This window comes from Salvelinus fontinalis, chromosome 11, assembly GCF_029448725.1.
Source record: "Salvelinus fontinalis isolate EN_2023a chromosome 11, ASM2944872v1, whole genome shotgun sequence".
Lineage (NCBI taxonomy): Eukaryota > Metazoa > Chordata > Actinopteri > Salmoniformes > Salmonidae > Salvelinus > Salvelinus fontinalis.
Window position 1 is genome coordinate 57,038,591 of NC_074675.1, and position 19,732 is coordinate 57,058,322.

The 19,732-nt window shown below is 56.9% G+C and overlaps 1 protein-coding gene across 1 annotated transcript in view; it reads left to right on the forward strand.

The window, feature by feature from the left end:
- LOC129864856 (sodium/hydrogen exchanger 9B2-like) overlaps positions 1-18,497 on the forward strand; it is a 91,473-nt gene extending 72,976 nt beyond the window's left edge. Inside the window, exons 11-12 of the mRNA XM_055937142.1 lie at positions 9,160-9,358; positions 18,111-18,497. Coding sequence (XP_055793117.1) covers positions 9,160-9,358; positions 18,111-18,172 — 261 coding nt within the window. The 3' untranslated portion in view covers positions 18,173-18,497. The remainder of the gene's footprint in view (positions 1-9,159; positions 9,359-18,110) is intronic.
- Positions 18,498-19,732: the final 1,235 nt, after the last annotated feature.

Below are 19,732 nucleotides of genomic sequence, written 5' to 3' on the forward strand. Positions count from 1 at the left end.
GGTGAATTAGAACTACAGGTCTATTAGAACTACAGGTGAATTAGAACTACAGGTGAATTAGAACTACAGCACAGGAAAAGAGAAGCTGTTTATATATGCTGCTCTGCTCCTCAAGGCCACCATATTGGCAACAAAATAGATGGTTTTATTCAATGCCAACATGTCATATTGTTGTGCCAAACTTGCTGCACCATCTGCCCACTAGAAGGACACAACATGCCACATCCCTGTACACCATCTGCCCACTAGAGGGCCAAAACAGGCCACTATCCTGTACACCATCTGCCCACTAGAGGGCCACAACAGGCCACTATCCTGTACACCATCTGCCCACTAGAGGGCCACAACAGGCCACTATCCTGTACACCATCTGCCCACTAGAGGGCCACAACAGGCCACTATCCTGTACACCATCTGCCCACTAGAGGGCCAAAACAGGCCACATCCCTGTACACCATCTGCCCACTAGAGGGCCACAACAGGCCACTATCCTGTACACCATCTGCCCACTAGAGGGCCACAACAGGCCACATCCCTGTACACCATTTTATTTATTTATTTCTTTTTATTTTACCGTTATTTTACCAGGTAAGTTGACTGAGAACACGTTCTCATTTGCAGCAACGACCTGGGGAATAGTTACAGGGGAGAGGAGGGGGATGAATGAGCCAATTGTAAACTGGGGATTATTAGGTGACCATGATGGTTTGAGGGCCAGATTGGGAATTTAGCCAGGACACCGGGGTTAACACCCCTACTCTTACGATAAGTGCCATGGGATCTTTAGTGACCTCAGAGAGTCAGGACACCCGTTTAACGTCCCATCCAAAAGACGGCACCCTACACAGGGCAGTGTCCCCAATCACTGCCCTGGGGCATTGGGATGTTTTTTAGACCAGAGGAAAGAGTGCCTCCTACTGGCCCTCCAACACCACTTCCAGCAGTATCTGGTCTCCCATCCAGGGACTGACCAGGACCAACCCTGCTTAGCTTCAGAAGCAAGCCAGCAGTGGTATGCAGGGTGGTATGCTGCTGCCCACTAGAGGGCCACAACAGGCCACTATCCTGTACACCATCTGCCCACTAGAGGGCCACAACAGGTCACATCCCTGTACACCTTCTGCCCACTAGAAGGACACACCAGGCCACTATCCTGTACACCATCTGCCCACTAGAGGGCCACAACAGGCCACTATCCTGTACACCATCTGCCCACTAGAGGGCCACAACAGGCCACATCCCTGTACACAATCTGCCCACTAGAGGGCCACAACAGGCCACTATCCTGTACACCTTCTGCCCACTAGAGGGCCACAACAGGCCACTATCCTGTACACCATCTGCCCACTAGAGGGCCACAACAGGCCACTATCCTGTACACCATCTGCCCACTAGAGGGCCACAACAGGCCACTATCCTGTACACCATCTGCCCACTAGAGGGCCACAACAGGCCACTATCCTGTACACCATCTGCCCACTAGAAGGACACAACAGGTCACATCCCTGAACACCATCTGCCCACTAGAGGGCCACAACAGGCCACTATCCTGTACACCATCTGCCCACTAGAGGGCCACAACAGGCCACTATCCTGTACACCATCTGCCCACTAGAGGGCCACAACAGGCCACTATCCTGTACACCATCTGCACACTAGAGGGCCACAACAGGCCACTATCCTGTACACCATCTGCCCACTAGAGGGCCACAACAGGCCACATCCCTGTACACCATCTGCCCACTAGAGGGCCACAACAGGCCACTATCCTGTAAACCATCTGCCCACTAGAGGGCCACAACAGGCCACTATCTTGTACACCTTCTGCCCACTAGAGGGCCACAACAGGCCACATCCCTGTACACCTTCTGCCCACTAGAGGGCCACAACAGGCCACTATCCTGTACACCATCTGCCCACTAGAGGACCACAACAGGCCACATCCCTGTACACCATCTGCCCACTAGAGGGCCACAACAGGCCACTATCCTGTACACAATCTGCCCACTAGAGGGCCACAAGAGGCCACTATCCTGTACACCATCTGCCCACTAGAGGGCCACAACAGGCCACATCCCTGTACACCTTCTGCCCACTAGAGGTCCAAAACAGGCCACTATCCTGTACACCATCTGCCCACTAGAGGGCCACAACAGGCCACTATCCTGTACACCATCTGCCCACTAGAGGGCCACAACAGGCCACATCTCTGTACACCTTCTGCCCATTAGAGGTCCAAAACAGGCCACTATCCTGTACACCATCTGCCCACTAGAGGGCCACAACAGGCCACATCCCTGTACACCATCTGCCCACTAGAGGGCCACAACAGGCCACTATCCTGTACACCATCTGCCCACTAGAGGGCCACAACAGGCCACTATCCTGTACACCATCTGCCCACTAGAGGGCCACAACAGGCCACATCCCTGTACACCTTCTGCCCACTAGAAGGACACAACAGGCCACTATCCTGTACACCATCTGCCCACTAGAGGACCACAACAGGCCACATCCCTGTACACAATCTGCCCACTAGAGAGCCAAAACAGGCCACTATCCTGTACACCTTCTGCCCACTAGAGGGCCACAACAGGCCACTATCCTGTACACCATCTGCCCACTAGAGGGCCACAACAGGCCACTCTCCTGTACACCATCTGCCCACTAGAGGGCCACAACAGGCCACTATCCTGTACACAATCTGCCCACTAGAGGGCCACAACAGGCCACTATCCTGTACACCATCTGCCCACTAGAGGGCCACAACAGGCCACTATCCTGTACACCTTCTGCCCACTAGAGGGCCACAACAGGCCACATCCCCGTACACCATCTGCCCACTAGAGGGCCACAACAGGCCACATCCCTGTACACCATCTGCCCACTAGAGGGCCACAACAGGCCACTATCCTGTACACCATCTACCCACTAGAAGGACACAACAGGTCACATCCCTGAACACCATCTGCCCACTAGAGGGCCACAACAGGCCACTATCCTGTACACCATCTGCCCACTAGAGGGCCACAACAGGCCACTATCCTGTACACCATCTGCCCACTAGAGGGCCACAACAGGCCACATCCCTGAACACCATCTGCCCACTAGAGGTCCAAAACAGGCCACTATCCTGTACACCTTCTGCCCACTAGAGGGCCACAACAGGCCACTATCCTGTACACCATCTGCCCACTAGAAGGACACAACAGGCCACTATCCTGTACACCATCTGCCCACTAGAGGGCCACAACAGGCCACTATCCTGTACACCATCTGCCCACTAGAGGGCCACAACAGGCCACTATCCTGTACACCATCTGCCCACTAGAAGGACTCAACAGGCCACTATCCTGTACACCATCTGCCCACTAGAGGGCCACAACAGGCCACAATCCTGTACACCATCTGCCCACTAGAAGGACACAACAGGCCACTATCCTGTACACCATCTGCCCACTAGAGGGCCACAACAGGCCACATCCCTGTACACCTTCTGCCCACTAGAGGTCCAAAACAGGCCACTATCCTGTACACCTTCTGCCCACTAGAGGACCACAACAGGCCACTATCCTGTACACCATCTGCCCACTAGAGGGCCACAACAGGCCACTATCCTCTACACCATCTGCCCACTAGAGGACCACAACAGGCCACTATCCTGTACACCATCTGCCCACTAGAGGGCCACAACAGGCCACTATCCTGTACACCATCTGCCCACTAGAGGGCCACAACAGGCCACTATCCTGAACACCATCTGCCCACTAGAGGACCACAAGAGGCCACTATCCTGTACACCATCTGCCCACTAGAGGGCCACAACAGGCCACTATCCTGTACACCATCTGCCCACTAGAGGGCCACAACAGGCCACATCCCTGTACACCATCTGCCCACTAGAGGGCCACAACAGGCCACTATAATGTACACCATCTGCCCACTAGAGGGCCACAACAGGCCACTATCCTGTACACCATCTGCCCACTAGAGGGACACAACAGGCCACTATCCTGTACACCATCTGCCCACTAGAGGGCCACAACAGGCCACATCCCTGTACACAATCTGCCCACTAGAGGGCCACAACAGGCCACTATCCTGAACACCATCTGCCCACTAGAGGGCCACAACAGGCCACTATCCTGTACACCATCTGCCCACTAGAGGGCCACAACAGGCCACATCCCTGTACACCATCTGCCCACTAGAGGTCCAAAACAGGCCACTATCCTGTACACCTTCTGCCCACTAGAGGGCCACAACAGGCCACTATCCTGTACACCATCTGCCCACTAGAGGACCACAACAGGCCACTATCCTGTACACCATCTGCCCACTAGAGGGCCACAACAGGCCACTATCCTGTACACCATCTGCCCACTAGAGGGCCACAACAGGCCACTATCCTGAACACCATCTGCCCACTAGAGGACCACAAGAGGCCACTATCCTGTACACCATCTGCCCACTAGAGGGCCACAACAGGCCACTATCCTGTACACCATCTGCCCACTAGAGGGCCACAACAGGCCACATCCCTGTACACCATCTGCCCACTAGAGGGCCACAACAGGCCACTATCCTGTACACCATCTGCCCACTAGAGGACCACAAGAGGCCACTATCCTGTACACCATCTGCCCACTAGAGGGCCACAACAGGCCACATCCCTGTACACAATCTGCGCACTAGAGGGCCACAACAGGCCACTATCCTGTTCACCATCTGCCCACTAGAGGGCCACAACAGGCCACTATCCTGTACACCATCTGCCCACTAGAGGGCCACAACAGGCCACTATCCTGTACACCATCTGCCCACTAGAGGGCCACAACAGGCCACTATCCTGTACACCATCTGCCCACTAGAGGACCACAACAGGCCACTATCCTGTACACCATCTGCCCACTAGAGGGCCACAACAGGCCACTATCCTGTACACCATCTGCCCACTAGAGGGCCACAACAGGCCACTATCCTGAACACCATCTGCCCACTAGAGGGCCACAACAGGCCACTATCCTGTACACCATCTGCCCACTAGAGGGCCACAACAGTCCACTATCCTGTACACCATCTGCCCACTAGAGGGCCACAACAGGCCACTATCCTGTACACCATCTGCCCACTAGAGGGCCACAACAGGCCACTATCCTGTACACCATCTGCCCACTAGAGGGCCACAACAGGCCACTATCCTGTACACCATCTGCCCACTAGAGGGCCACAACAGGCCACTATCCTGTACACCATCTGCCCACTAGAGGGCCACAACAGGCCACTATCCTGTACACCATCTGCCCACTAGAGGGCCACAACAGGCCACTATCCTGTACACGATCTGCCCACTAGAGGGCCACAACAGGCCACTATCCTGTACACCATCTGCCCACTAGAGGGCCACAACAGGCCACTATCCTGTACACCATCTGCCCACTAGAGGGCCACAACAGGCCACTATCCTGTACACCATCTGCCCACTAGAGGGCCAAAACAGGCCACTATCCTGTACACCTTCTGCCCACTAGAGGACCACAACAGGCCACATCCACGAACAGTCTTAAAATACCTCTAAATAGTGAGTTAAATAGTTAACCAAATACCCTACCCGGACTATCTGCAGTCACCCTTTTGGCACTTACTTATTTGACTCATCACATACGCTGCTGCTACTGTTTACTCTCTGTCAGTCCTAGTTATTGTTACATCTCATTCTAATCCGCACGGGCATTAATATGGAGATGCTCCTCCCCCCCCCCCCCCCCCCCCCCCCCCCGCCGCCGCCTTGCTGCTTTAACAGCATCCATTCTTCTACAAAGGCATGTTGGAGCATTAGTGAGGTCGGACATTGATGTTGGGCTATTAGGCTCGCAGTCAGAGTTCCAAATCATCCCAAAGGTGTTCGATGGGGTTGAGGTCAATGCTCTGTGCAGGCCAGTCAAGTTCTTTCACACCGATCTCGACAAACCATTTCTGTATGGACCTCTCTTTGTGCACGGCGGCATTGTCATGTTGAAACAGGAAAGGGCCTTCTCCAAACTGTTGCAACAAGGTTGGAAGCACAGAATCATCTAGAAGGTCATTGTTATGCTGTGGCGTTAAGATTCCCCTTCACTGGAACTAAGGGGCCCGAACCATGAAAACCAGCCCCAGACCATTATTCCTCCTCCACCAAACTTTACAGTTGGCACTATGCATTCAGGCAGGTAGCGTTCTCCCGGAGATTCTGAATCTGCCAAACCTAGATTAGTGCATTGGACTGCCAGATGGTGAAGCGTGATTCATCACTCCAGATAACTTATTTCCCCGGCTCCAGGGTCCAATGGTGGTGAGCTTTACACCACTCCAGCCGACGCTTGGCATTGCGTATGGTGATCTCAGGCTTGTGTGCGTCAGCTCAGCCGTGGAAACCCCGACGAACAGTTCTTGTGCTGACTTTGCTTCACGAGGCAGTTTGGGACTCGTTGTTGCAACCGAGGACTACGCGCCTCAACATTCGGCGGTCCCATTCTTTGAGCTTGTGTGGCCGATCACTTTGCGGTTGAGCCATTGTAACTCTTAGACATTTCCACTTCACAATAACAAACCTTACGGTTGACCTAGGGCAACTCTAGCAGGGCAGAAATTTGACGAACTGACTTGTTGAAAAGGTGGTGTTACGTTCCCCAGTTTCTGTGTGTTAGTTTGTATTTGAGTGTGTGTGTTTCAGGAGATGGCTTCCTGAAGTTCTCCCCAGGCAGCTGATTGGTCGGCACCCATTGATAATTGGAGAGCTGACCCCGCCCCCTCGTCAAAATACAGCTGTTTCTAATCACCATTGCCACCTGAAGCTATAAAAGCCAGTGTTCTGTTGTTGAGAGAGAGATGATAGGCAGGCTGAGATCATTGAAGGCTGAGGAATGCAGAGAGTTTGATTGTGAGAGAGATATTTGCTGAGAGAGGAGGCTGATGGCTTTGGGGTAATTTACTGTGTTAGTTGTTGCTGGGCGCAGTTGGTATATTCTGTGTGAGTTTGTTGCTCAGTCAGACAGAGCCTCATTGATGTCCTGTGTTTCTGAGTGTTTGTGAAATTGTTAGTAATTATTCTGTTTCATTTGTTCCCAGGGGGGAAGGGGAAGGCACCTAGGGAGTGCTTAGGCAAGAGGCCCGCGGGCATACATATACCCGTAGTATATTTACTGTCTAGGCACACTAGGTAAGACCTGGGCGGACCACCCCCTGTATTTTGGTTAGGGCACCAGGTGGTGCTAAGTTAGTTAAGTGGGTAGGCAGGTTAGATAGGAGAGGGGGAGCTTTGATATTTACTTTCTTTGGTTCCGTCTAGCCCCTTTTCCCCATATTACCGTGTAAAGGAAATAAATCCTAGTAAACGGTCAGTTCGGCCTTTTGTCGTCCTTTCTCACACCTACAGTTCATACCTCTTTCGCTTCACGGGGAGTTGAGTTGCAGCAGGGTGTTGCGTTCCCTCTTCACAGAGGCGTGTGTCACAGGTGTCATCCTACAGTTTGTCAAGTTGTCAAGTTGAAAGTCACTGAGTCAAGTTGAAAGTCACTACAGACAATTTTTGTCTATGGAGATTGCATGGCTGTGTGCTCGATTTTATACCCCTGTCAGCAATGGGTGTGGCTGAAATAGTCGATTCCACAGATTTGAACGGGTGTCCACGTACTTTAGTATATACAGTGCTGTCAGAAAGTATTCAAACCCCTTGACTTTTCCCACATTTTGTTACTTTACAGCCTTATTCTAAAATGGATTAAATAGTTTTTTTACCTCATCAATTTACACACAATACCCCATAATTTGCAATTTAAAAATTTTTTTTTAAATGAAATATCACATTTACATAAGTATTTGGACCCTTTGTTGAAGCAACTTTGGCAGTGATTACAGCCTCACGTCTTCTTGGGTATGACGCTAGATGCTTGGCACACCTGTATTTGGGGAGTTTCTCCCATTCTTCTCTGCAGATCCTCTCAAGCTCTGTCAGGTTGGATGGAGAGCGTCAATGCACAGCTATTTTCAGGTCTCTCCAGAGATGTTGGATCGGGTTCAAGTCCAGGCTCTGGCTGGGCTTCTCAAGGACATTCAGAGACTTGTCCCGAAGCCACTCCTGTGTTATCTTGGCTGTGTGCTTAGGATCGGTGTCCTGTCGGAAGGTGAACCTTCGCCCCAGTCTGAGGCCCTGAGCACTCTAGAACAGGTTTTCATCAAGGATCTCTCTGTACTTTGCTCTGTTCAACTTTCCCTCGATCCTGACTAGTCTCCCAGTCTCTGCGACTGAAAAACATTCCCACAGCATGATGCTGCCACCACCATGCTTCACCTTAGGGATGGTGTCATGTTTCCTCCAGACGTCATGCTTGGCATTCAGGCCAAAGAGTTCAATTTTGGTTTCTTCAGACCAGAGAATCTTGTTTCTCATGATCTGAGAGTCCTTTATGTGCCTTTTGGCAAACAAGTGACTGTCATGTGCCTTTTACTGAGGAGTGGCTTCCGTCTGGCCACTCTACCATAAAGGCCTGATTGGTGGAGTGCTGCAGAGATGGTTGTCCTTCTGGAAGGTTCTCCCATCTCCAAAGAGGAACTTTGGAGCTCTGTCAGAACGACCATCAGGTTCTAGTTCACCTCCCTGACCAAGGCTATTCTCTCCCGATTACTCAGTTTGGCCGGGCGGCTCTAGGAAGAGTCTTGGTGGTTCCAAAATTCTTACATTTAAGAATGATGGAGGCCACTGTTCTTGGGGACCTTCAATGCTGCATAAATGTTTTGGTACCCTTCTACAGCCCTGGACCCGTGTAGAGGGGTATTTGGTTCTAGATCTGGGTATCTAAACCGTTCGAACTGGTTCTGTTGGGTTCTAGGCAGCGATAGGTTCTACAGCCCTGGACATGGCCCGTGTAGAGGGGTATTTGGTTCTAGATCTGGGTATCTAAACTGTTCGAACTGGTTCTGTTGGGTTCTAGGCAGCGATAGGTTCTAAAGCCCTGGACATGGCCCGTGTAGAGGGGTATTTGGTTCTAGATATCAAATCATTCTAACTGGTTCTGTTTGGTTCTAGGCAGCGATAGGTTCTAAAGCCCTGGACATGGCCCATGTAGAGGGGTATTTGGTTCTAGATATCAAATCATTCTAACTGGTTCTGTTTGGTTCTAGGCAGCGATAGGTTCTAAAGCCCTGGACATGGCCCGTGTGTCAGGGGATGAGGTTCTGGTGAAGTACGGTCTGGATGTTCTGACTGTGGCGGTTCTGGCCATCCTCACTACAGCACCTATCGGAGCCCTGGGGATCGGCCTGGCAGGGCCCAGACTGCTGACTAGACACACGGAGGACACACACGCAGACAGGAAAGAGGGTGAGGGTGCGCACACACGAGTGTAGACACCGAAACACACACTTAAGCAGCCAGACTGCTGACCAGACACACACACACACACACACACACACACACACACACACACACACACACACACACACACACACACACACACACACACACACACACACACACACACACACACACACACACACACGAGTGTAGACACCGAAACACACACTTAAGCAGCCAGGCAAAGTAGGTATGATCTCACAAACACACCTTAAAACATAAGTGTGTATTGCAACAGGGACACAGCCTGTAGCTATGACCTGTCCAATCCAGAACCGGTGTCTTCAGCACACAGCCTGTAGCTATGACCTGTCCAATCCAGAACCAGTGTCTTCAGCACACAGCCTATGAGTCCCGAGTGGCACCCTGTACTAGATGTAGTGCACTACTTTTGACCAGGGCACACAGGAAAAATGGTTCCATTAGGGACACCTGCATAGTGTTAATGTTGGTTGAACCGACTGTCATTCTCTAACCCTAAACACACTCGTTGTGTCTCCTTCTGTTAGTCTAGTGGAGTCAGTATATCTCTATAGTGGGTGATGTTAGTCAGTATATCTCTATAGTGGGTGATGTTAGTCAGTATATCTCTATAGTGGGTGATGTTAGACTAGTGGAGTCATTATATCTCGATAGTGGGTGATGATCGCCACCCCTCATCAACCCCCACCCCTCATCAACCCCCACCCCTCCCACTCCTCTTCAACCCCTCCCACTCCTCTTCAACCCCTCCCACTCCTCTTCAACCCCCTCCCACTCCTCTTCAACCCCCTCCCACTCCTCTTCAACCCCCTCCCACTCCTCTTCAACCCCTCCCACTCCTCTTCAACCCCCACCCCCCCACTCCTCTTCCACCCCCACCCCTCCCACTCCTCTTCAACCCCTCCCACTCCTCTTCAACCCCCACCCCTCCCACTCCTCATCAACCCCCACCCCTCCCACTCCTCTTCAACCCCCACCCCTCCCACTCCTCATCAACCCCCACCCCTCCCACTCCTCATCAACCCCCACCCCTCCCACTCCTCATCAGCCCCCACCCCTCCCACCCCTCATCAGCCCCCACCCCTCCCACTCCTCTTCAACCCCCACCCCTCCCACTCCTCTTCAACCCCCACCCCTCCCACTCCTCTTCAACCCCCACCCCTCCCACTCCTCTTCAACCCCCACCCCTCCCACTCCTCTTCAACCCCCTCCCACTCCTCTTCAACCCCCTCCCATCCCACTCCTCTTCAACCCCCACCCCTCCCACTCCTCTTCAACCAACACCCCTCCCACTCCTCTTCAACCCCCACCCCTCCCACTCCTCTTCAACCCCCACCCCTCCCACACCTCATCAACCCCCACCCCGCATCAACCCCCACCCCACCCACTCCTCTTCAACCCCCACCCCACCCACTCCTCTTCAACCCCCACCCCTCCCACTCCTCATCAACCCCCACCCCTCCCACTCCTCTTCAACCCCTCCCACTCCTCTTCAACCCCCACCCCTCCCACTCCTCATCAACCCCCACCCCACCAACTCCTCTTCAACCCCCACCCCCCCACCACTCATCAACCCCCACCCCTCATCAACCCCCACCCTACCCACTCCTCTTCAACCCCCACCCCTCCCACTCCTCTTCAACCCCCACCCCTCTTCAACCCCCACCCCACCCACTCCTCATCCACCCCCACCCCTCATCAAAACCCAACCCACCCACTCCTCTTCAACCCCCACCCCTCCCACTCCTCTTCAACCCCCACCCCTCCCACTCCTCTTCAACCCCCACCCCTCCCACTCCTCTTCAACCCCTCCCACTCCTCTTCAACCCCCACCCCTCATCAACCCCCACCCCACCCACTCCTCTTCAACCCCCACCCCTCCCACTCCTCTTCAACCCCCACCCCTCCCACTCCTCTTCAACCCCTCCCACTCCTCTTCAACCCCCACCCCTCATCAACCCCCACCCCACCCACTCCTCTTCAACCCCCACCCCTCCCACTCCTCTTCAACCCCCACCCCTCCCACTCCTCTTCAACCCCTCCCACTCCTCTTACACTCCCACCCCTCCCACTCCTCTTCAACCCCCACCCCTCCCACTCCTCTTCAACCCCTCCCACTCCTCTTCAACCCCCACCCCTCATCAACCCCCACCCCACCCACTCCTCTTCAACCCCCACCCCTCCCACTCCTCTTCAACCCCCACCCCTCCCACTCCTCTTCAACCCCTCCCACTCCTCTTACACTCCCACCCCTCCCACTCCTCTTCAACCCCCACCCCTCCCACTCCTCTTCAACCCCCACCCCTCCCACTCCTCTTCAACCCCCACCCCTCCCACTCCTCATCAACCCCCACCCCTCCCACTCCTCATCAACCCCCACCCCTCCCACTCCTCATCAACCCCCTCCCACTCCTCTTCAACCCCTCCCACTCCTCTTCAACCCCCACCCCTCCCACTCCTCTTCAACCCCCACCCCTCCCACTCCTCTTCAACCCCCACCCCTCCCACTCCTCTTCAACCCCTCCCACTCCTCTTCAACCCCTCCCACTCCTCTTCAACCCCTCCCACTCCTCTTCAACCCCTCCCACTCCTCTTCAACCCCTCCCACTCCTATTCAACCCCTCCCACTCCTCTTCAACCCCCACCCCTCCCACTCCTCTTCAACCCCCACCCCTCCCACTCCTCTTACACTCCCACCCCTCCCACTCCTCTTCAACCCCCACCCCTCCCACTCCTCTTCAACCCCCACCCCTCCCACTCCTCTTCAACCCCCACCCCTCCCACTCCTCATCAACCCCCACCCCTCCCACTCCTCATCAACCCCCACCCCTCCCACTCCTCATCAACCCCCTCCCACTCCTCTTCAACCCCTCCCACTCCTCTTCAACCCCCACCCCTCCCACTCCTCTTCAACCCCCACCCCTCCCACTCCTCTTCAACCCCACCCCTCCCACTCCTCTTCAACCCCGTCCCACTCCTCTTCAACCCCTCCCACTCCTCTTCAACCCCTCCCACTCCTATTCAACCCCTCCCACTCCTCATCAACCCCCACCCCTCCCACTCCTCTTCAACCCCTCCCACCCCTCCCACTCCTCTTCAACCCCTCCCACTCCTCTTCAACCCCTCCCACTCCTCTTCAACCCCTCCCACCCCTCCCACTCCTCTTCAACCCCTCCCACTCCTCTTCAACCCCTCCCACTCCTCTTCAACCCCTCCCACTCCTCTTCAACCCCTCCCACTCCTCTTCAACCCCTCCCACTCCTCTTCAACCCCTCCCACTCCTCTTCAACCCCTCCCACTCCTCTTCAACCCCCTCCCACTCCTCTTCAACCCCTCCCACTCCTCTTCAACCCCTCCCACTCCTCTTCAACCCCACCCCTCCCACTCCTCATCAACCCCCACCCCACCAACTCCTCTTCAACCCCTCCCACTCCTCTTCAACCCCTCCCACCCCTCCCACTCCTCTTCAACCCCTCCCACCCCTCCCACTCCTCTTCAACCCCTCCCACCCCTCCCACTCCTCTTCAACCCCTCCCACTCCTCTTCAACCCCTCCCACTCCTCTTCAACCCCCTCCCACTCCTCTTCAACCCCCTCCCACTCCTCTTCAACCCCCTCCCACTCCTCTTCAACCCCCCTCCCACTCCTCTTCAACCCCCCTCCCACTCCTCATCAACCCCCACCCCTCCCACTCCTCTTCAACCCCCACCCCTCCCACTCCTCTTCAACCCCCACCCCTCCCACTCCTCTTCAACCCCCACCCCTCCCACTCCTCATCAACCCCCACCCCTCCCACTCCTCTTCAACCCCCACCACTCCCACTCCTCTTCAACTCCCACTCCTCTTCAACCCCCACCCCTCCCACTCCTCTTCAACCCCTCCCACTCCTCTTCAACCCCTCCCACTCCTCTTCAACCCCTCCCACTCCTCTTCAACCCCCACCCCTCCCACTCCTCATCAACCCCCACCCCACCAACTCCTCTTCAACCCCCACCCCCCCACCCCTCATCAACCCCCACCCCACCCAATCCTCTTCAACCCCCACCCCTCCCACTCCTCTTCAACCCCCACCCCTCCCACTCCTCATCAACCCCCACCCCACCAACTCCTCTTCAACCCCCACCCCACCCACTCCTCTTCAACCCCTCCCACTCCTCTTCAACCCCTCCCACTCCTCTTCAACCCCTCCCACTCCTCTTCAACCCCTCCCACTCCTCTTCAACCCCTCCCACTCCTCTTCAACCCCTCCCACTCCTCTTCAACCCCTCCCACTCCTCTTCAACCCCTCCCACTCCTCCCACTCCTCTTCAACCCCTCCCACTCCTCTTCAACCCCTCCCACTCCTCTTCAACCACCACCCCTCCCACTCCTCATCAACCCCCACCCCACCAACTCCTCTTCAACCCCCACCCCTCATCAACCCCCACCCCACCCACTCCTCTTCAACCCCCACCCCACCCACACCTCATCAACCCCCACCCCACCAACTCCTCTTCAACCCCCACCCCACCCACTCCTCTTCAACCCCTCCCACCCCTCCCACTCCTCTTCAACCCCTCCCACTCTTCTTCAACCCCCTCCCACTCCTCTTCAACCCCCTCCCACTCCTCTTCAACCCCCTCCCACTCCTCTTCAACCCCCTCCCACTCCTCATCAACCCCCACCCCTCCCACTCCTCTTCAACCCCCACCCCTCCCACTCCTCTTCAACCCCCACCCCTCCCACTCCTCTTCAACCCCCACCCCTCCCACTCCTCATCAACCCCCACCCCTCCCACTCCTCTTCAACCCCCACCACTCCACTCCTCTTCAACTCCCACTCCTCTTCAACCCCCACCCCTCCCACTCCTCTTCAACCCCTCCCACTCCTCTTCAACCCCTCCCACTCCTCTTCAACCCCTCCCACTCCTCTTCAACCCCCACCCCTCCCACTCCTCATCAACCCCCACCCCACCAACTCCTCTTCAACCCCCACCCCCCCACCCCTCATCAACCCCCACCCCACCCAATCCTCTTCAACCCCCACCCCTCCCACTCCTCTTCAACCCCCACCCCTCCCACTCCTCATCAACCCCCACCCCACCAACTCCTCTTCAACCCCCACCCCACCCACTCCTCTTCAACCCCCACCCCTCCCACTCCTCTTCAACCCCCACCCCTCCCACTCCTCTTCAACCCTCCCACTCCTCTTCAACCCTCCCACTCCTCTTCAACCCCACCCCTCCCACTCCTCTTCAAACCCCTCCCCACTCCTCTTCAACCCCTCCCACTCCTCTTCAACCCCTCCCACTCCTCTTCAACCCTCCCACTCCTCTTCAACCCCTCCCACTCCTCTTCAACCCCTCCCACTCCTCTTCAACCCCTCCCACTCCTCTTCAACCCCTCCCACTCCTCTTCAACCCCTCCCACTCCTCTTCAACCCCTCCCACTCCTCTTCAACCCCTCCCACTCCTCTTCAACCCCTCCCACTCCTCCCACTCCTCTTCAACCCCTCCCACTCCTCTTCAACCCCTCCCACTCCTCTTCAACCACCACCCCTCCTACTCCTTTTCAACCCCCACCCCTCCCACTCCTCTTCAACCCCCACCCCTCCCACTCCTCTTCAACCCCCACCCCTCCCACTCCTCTTCAACCCCCACCCCTCCCACTCCTCTTCAACCCCCACCCCTCCCACTCCTCTTCAACCCCTCCCACTCCTCTTCAACCCCTCCCACCCCTCCCACTCTTCTTCAACCCCCTCCCACTCTTCTTCAACCCCCTCCCACTCCTCTTCAACCCCCTCCCACTCCTCTTCAACCCCCTCCCACTCCTCTTCAACCCCCACCCACTCCTCTTCAACCCCCACCCACTCCTCTTCAACCCCCACCCCTCCCACTCCTCTTCAACCCCCACCCCTCCCACTCCCCTTCAACTCCCACCCCTCCCACTCCTCTTCAACCCCCACCCCTCCCACTCCTCTTCAACCCCCACCCCTCCCACTCCTCATCAACCCCCACCCCTCCCACTCCTCATCAACCCCCACCCCTCCCACTCCTCTTCAACCCCCACTCCTCTTCAACCCCCACTCCTCTTCAACCCCCACCCCTCCCACTCCTCTTCAACCCCCACCCCTCCCACTCCTCTTCAACCCCCACCTCCTCTTCAACCCCCACCCCTCCCACTCCTCTTCAACCCCCACCCCTCCCACTCCTCTTCAACCCCCACCCCTCCCACTCCTCTTCAACCCCCACCCCTCCCACTCCTCTTCAACTCCCCACTCCTCTTCAACCCCCACCCCTCCCACTCCTCTTCAACCCCCACCCCTCCCACTCCTCTTCAACTCCCACTCCTCTTCAACCCCCACCCCTCCCCACTCCTCTTCAACTCCCACCTCCTCTTCAACCCCTCCCACTCCTCTTCACCCCCTCCCACTCCTCTTCAACCCCTCCCACTCCTCTTCAACCCCTCCCACTCCTCTTCAACCCCTCACACTCCTCTTCAACCCCTCCCACTCCTCTTCAACCCCTCCCACTCCTCTTCAACCCCCTCCACTCCTCTTCAACCCCTCCCACTCCTCTTCAACTCCCACCCCTCCCACTCCTCTTCAACCCCCACCCCTCCTACTCCTCTTCAACCCCCACCCCTCCCACTCCTCTTCAACCCCTCCCACCACCTCCCACTCCTCTTCAAACCCCCTCCCACTCCTCTTCAACCCCCACCCCACTCCTCTTCAAACCCCCACCCACTCCTCTTCAACCCCCACCCACTCCTCTTCAACCCCCACCCCTCCCACTCCTCTTCAAACTCCCACTCCTCTTCAACCCCCACCCCTCCCACTCCTCTTCAACCCCCACCCCCCTCCCACTCCTCTTCAACTCCCACTCCTCTTCAACCCCTCCCACTCCTCTTCAACCCCTCCCACTCCTCTTCAACCCCTCCCACTCCTCTTCAACCCCTCCCACTCCTCTTCAACCCCTCCCACTCCTCTTCAACCCCTCCCACTCCTCTTCAACCCCTCACATTCCTCTTCAACCCTCCCTCCCACTCCTCTTCAACCCCTCCCACTCCTCTTCAACCCCTCCCAACTCCTCTTCAACCCCTCCCACTCCTCTTCAACTCCCACCCCTCCCACTCCTCTTCAACCCCACCCCTCCTACTCCTCTTCAACCCCCACCCCTCCCACTCCTCTTCAACCCCTCCCACCCCTCCCACTCCTCTTCAACCCCCACCCATCATCAACCCCCACCCCCCCCACCCCTCCCACTCCTCTTCAACTCCCACTCCTCTTCAACCCCCACCCCTCCCACTCCTCTTCAACCCCCACCCCTCCCACTCCTCTTCAACTCCCACTCCTCTTCAACCCCTCCCACTCCTCTTCAACCCCTCCCACTCCTCTTCAACCCCTCCCACTCCTCTTCAACCCCTCCCACTCCTCTTCAACCCCTCCCACTCCTCTTCAACCCCTCACATTCCTCTTCAACCCCTCCCACTCCTCTTCAACCCCCACCCACTCCTCTTCAACCCCCACCCACTCCTCTTCAACCCCCACCCACTCCTCTTCAACCCCCACCCACTCCTCTTCAACCCCCACCCACTCCTCTTCAACCCCCACCCACTCCTCTTCAACCCCCACCCACTCCTCTTCAACCCCCACCCACTCCTCTTCAACCCCACCCACTCCTCTTCAACCCCCACCCACTCCTCTTCAACCCCCACCCACTCCTCTTCAACCCCTCCCACTCCTCTTCAACCCCTCCCACTCCTCTTCAACTCCCACCCCTCCCACTCCTCTTCAACCCCCACCCCTCCTACTCCTCTTCAACCCCCACCCCTCCTACTCCTCTTCAACCCCCACCCCTCCTACTCCTCTTCAACCCCCACCCCTCCCACTCCTCTTCAACCCCTCCCACCCCTCCCACTCCTCTTCAACCCCTCCCACCCCTCCCACTCTTCTTCAACCCCTCCCACTCTTCTTCAACCCCCTCCCACTCCTCTTCAACCCCCTCCCACTCCTCTTCAACCCCCACCCACTCCTCTTCAACCCCCACCCCTCCCACTCCTCTTCAACCCCCACCCCTCCCACTCCCCTTCAACTCCCACCCCTCCCACTCCTCTTCAACCCCCACCCCTCCCACTCCTCTTCAACCCCCACCCCTCCCACTCCTCTTCAACCCCCACCCCTCCCACTCCTCTTCAACCCCCACCCCTCCCACTCCTCTTCAACCCCCACCCCTCCCACTCCTCTTCAACCCCCACCCCTCCCACTCCTCTTCAACTCCCACTCCTCTTCAACCCCCACCCCTCCCACTCCTCTTCAACCCCCACCCCTCCCACTCCTCTTCAACCCCCACCCCTCCCACTCCTCTTCAACCCCTCCCACTCCTCTTCAACCCCTCACATTCCTCTTCAACCCCTCCCACTCCTCATCAACCCCTCCCACTCCTCTTCAACCCCTCCCACTCCTCTTCAACCCCTCCCACTCCTCTTCAACCCTCCCACTCCTCTTCAACCCCTCCCACTCCTCTTTAACCCCTCCCACCCCTCCCACTCCTCTTCAACCCCCACCCCCCCACTCCTCTTCAACCCCCACCCCCCCACTCCTCTTCAACCCCCACCCCTCCCACTCCTCTTCAACTCCCACTCCTCATCAGCCCCAAACCCCTCCCACTCCTCTTCAACTCCCACTCCTCATCAGCCCCAAACCCCTTGTTGTGAGTTATTGTCAGTTTGATTGACATGTCTATTGATCTCCCTGGTCAGGTGACTTGGAGGCAGACACGGAGACGCAACAGAAAGACATGGTGACCGAGAGCAAATTATAACGAGAGGAGCACTAGAGGTTCTGGGGGGGGCAGGGGGGGACAGTGCCCCTGTGACAACAATTTTGGACCCCCTTGTGGCCCCCCCTAAATGTGGAGTATGAAATCATTTTTACATAACACATTTTTGCTATCGTTCTTTTTTACATCCGTTAATAGACATTGGCAACAATGATGATTGTGAACATGGTCTTTTGCCTGCTAATGCCTACAATGCAGTAAAGAAAACGATATGACAACAGTAACATTTCATGTAACTGGCCCCTCTAACAGTACAACTGGCCCCAGCTTGGCCCCCCCCCAGTTGAAATGGTCTAGAACCGCCACTGGAGAGGAGAGGGGAGGAGAGGGGAAGGAAAGGGAGGTGGAGGGACCATGAGGAGGGGATTGGGGTGGAGGGATGAGATGAGAAAGGGTCAGGAAGAGGGGAGGGGAGGAGATGGAAGGGTGAGGAAGGGGGAATGAGAGGAGATGGGAGGGGGAAGAGTCAGGAAGGGGGGAGGGGAGGGGAGGATATGGGAGGGGGAAGGGTCAGGAAGTAGGGGAGGGGAGGAGATGGGAGGGGGAAGGGTCAGGAAGAGGGGAGGTGAGTGAGAGTGGAGGGGGAAGGGTCAGGAAGGGGGGAGGGGAGGGGATGGAGATGGGAGGGAAGAGGGGAGGAGATGGGAGGGAAGAGGGGAGGGGAGGAGAGGAGATGGGAGGGGGGAAGGGTCAGGAAGGGGGGAGGGGAGGGGAGGAGATGGGAGGGGGAAGGGTCAGGAAGAGGGGAGGGGAGGGGAGGAGATGGAGGGAGGGGAGGAGATGGGAGGAGAAAGGGTCAGGAAGAGGGGAGGGGAGGAGATGGGAGGGGGAAGGGTCAGGAAGAGGGAGGGAGGAGATGGGAGGGGGAAGGGTCAGGAAGAGGGGAGGAGAGGAGATGGGAGTGGGAAGGGTCAGGAAGGGGGGAGGGGAGGAGAGGAGATGGAGGGGGAAGGGTCAGGAAGGGGGGAGGGGAGGAGAGGAGATGGGAGGGGGAAGGGTCTGGGAGGGGAGGGGTCAGGAAGAGGAGATGGGAGGGGGAAGGGTCAGGGGGAGGAGAGGAGATGGGAAGGGTCAGGGGGAGGGGAGGAGATGGGAGGAGAGAGATGGGAGGGGAAAGGGTCAGGAAGAGGGAGGAGAGGAGATGAGAGGGGAGGGGAGGAGATGTGAGGGGAGGGGAGGAGATGGAGGAGAAAGGGTCAGGAAGAGGGGAGGGGAGGAGATGGGAGGGGGGAAGGGTCAGGAAGAGGGGAGGAGAGGAGATGGGAGGGGGAAGGGTCAGGAAGGGGGGAGGGGAGGAGAGGAGATGGGAGGGGGAAGGGTCAGGAAGGGGGGAGGGGAGGAGAGGAGATGGGAGGGGGAAGGGTCTGGGAGGGGAGGGGTCAGGAAGAGGAGATGGGAGGGGGAAGGGTCAGGGGGAGGAGAGGAGATGGGAAGGGTCAGGGGGAGGGGAGGGAGATGGGAGGAGAGGAGATGGGAGGGGAAAGGGTCAGGAAGAGGGGAGGGGAGGGGAGGAGATGGAGGGGAGGGGAGGAGATGGGAGGG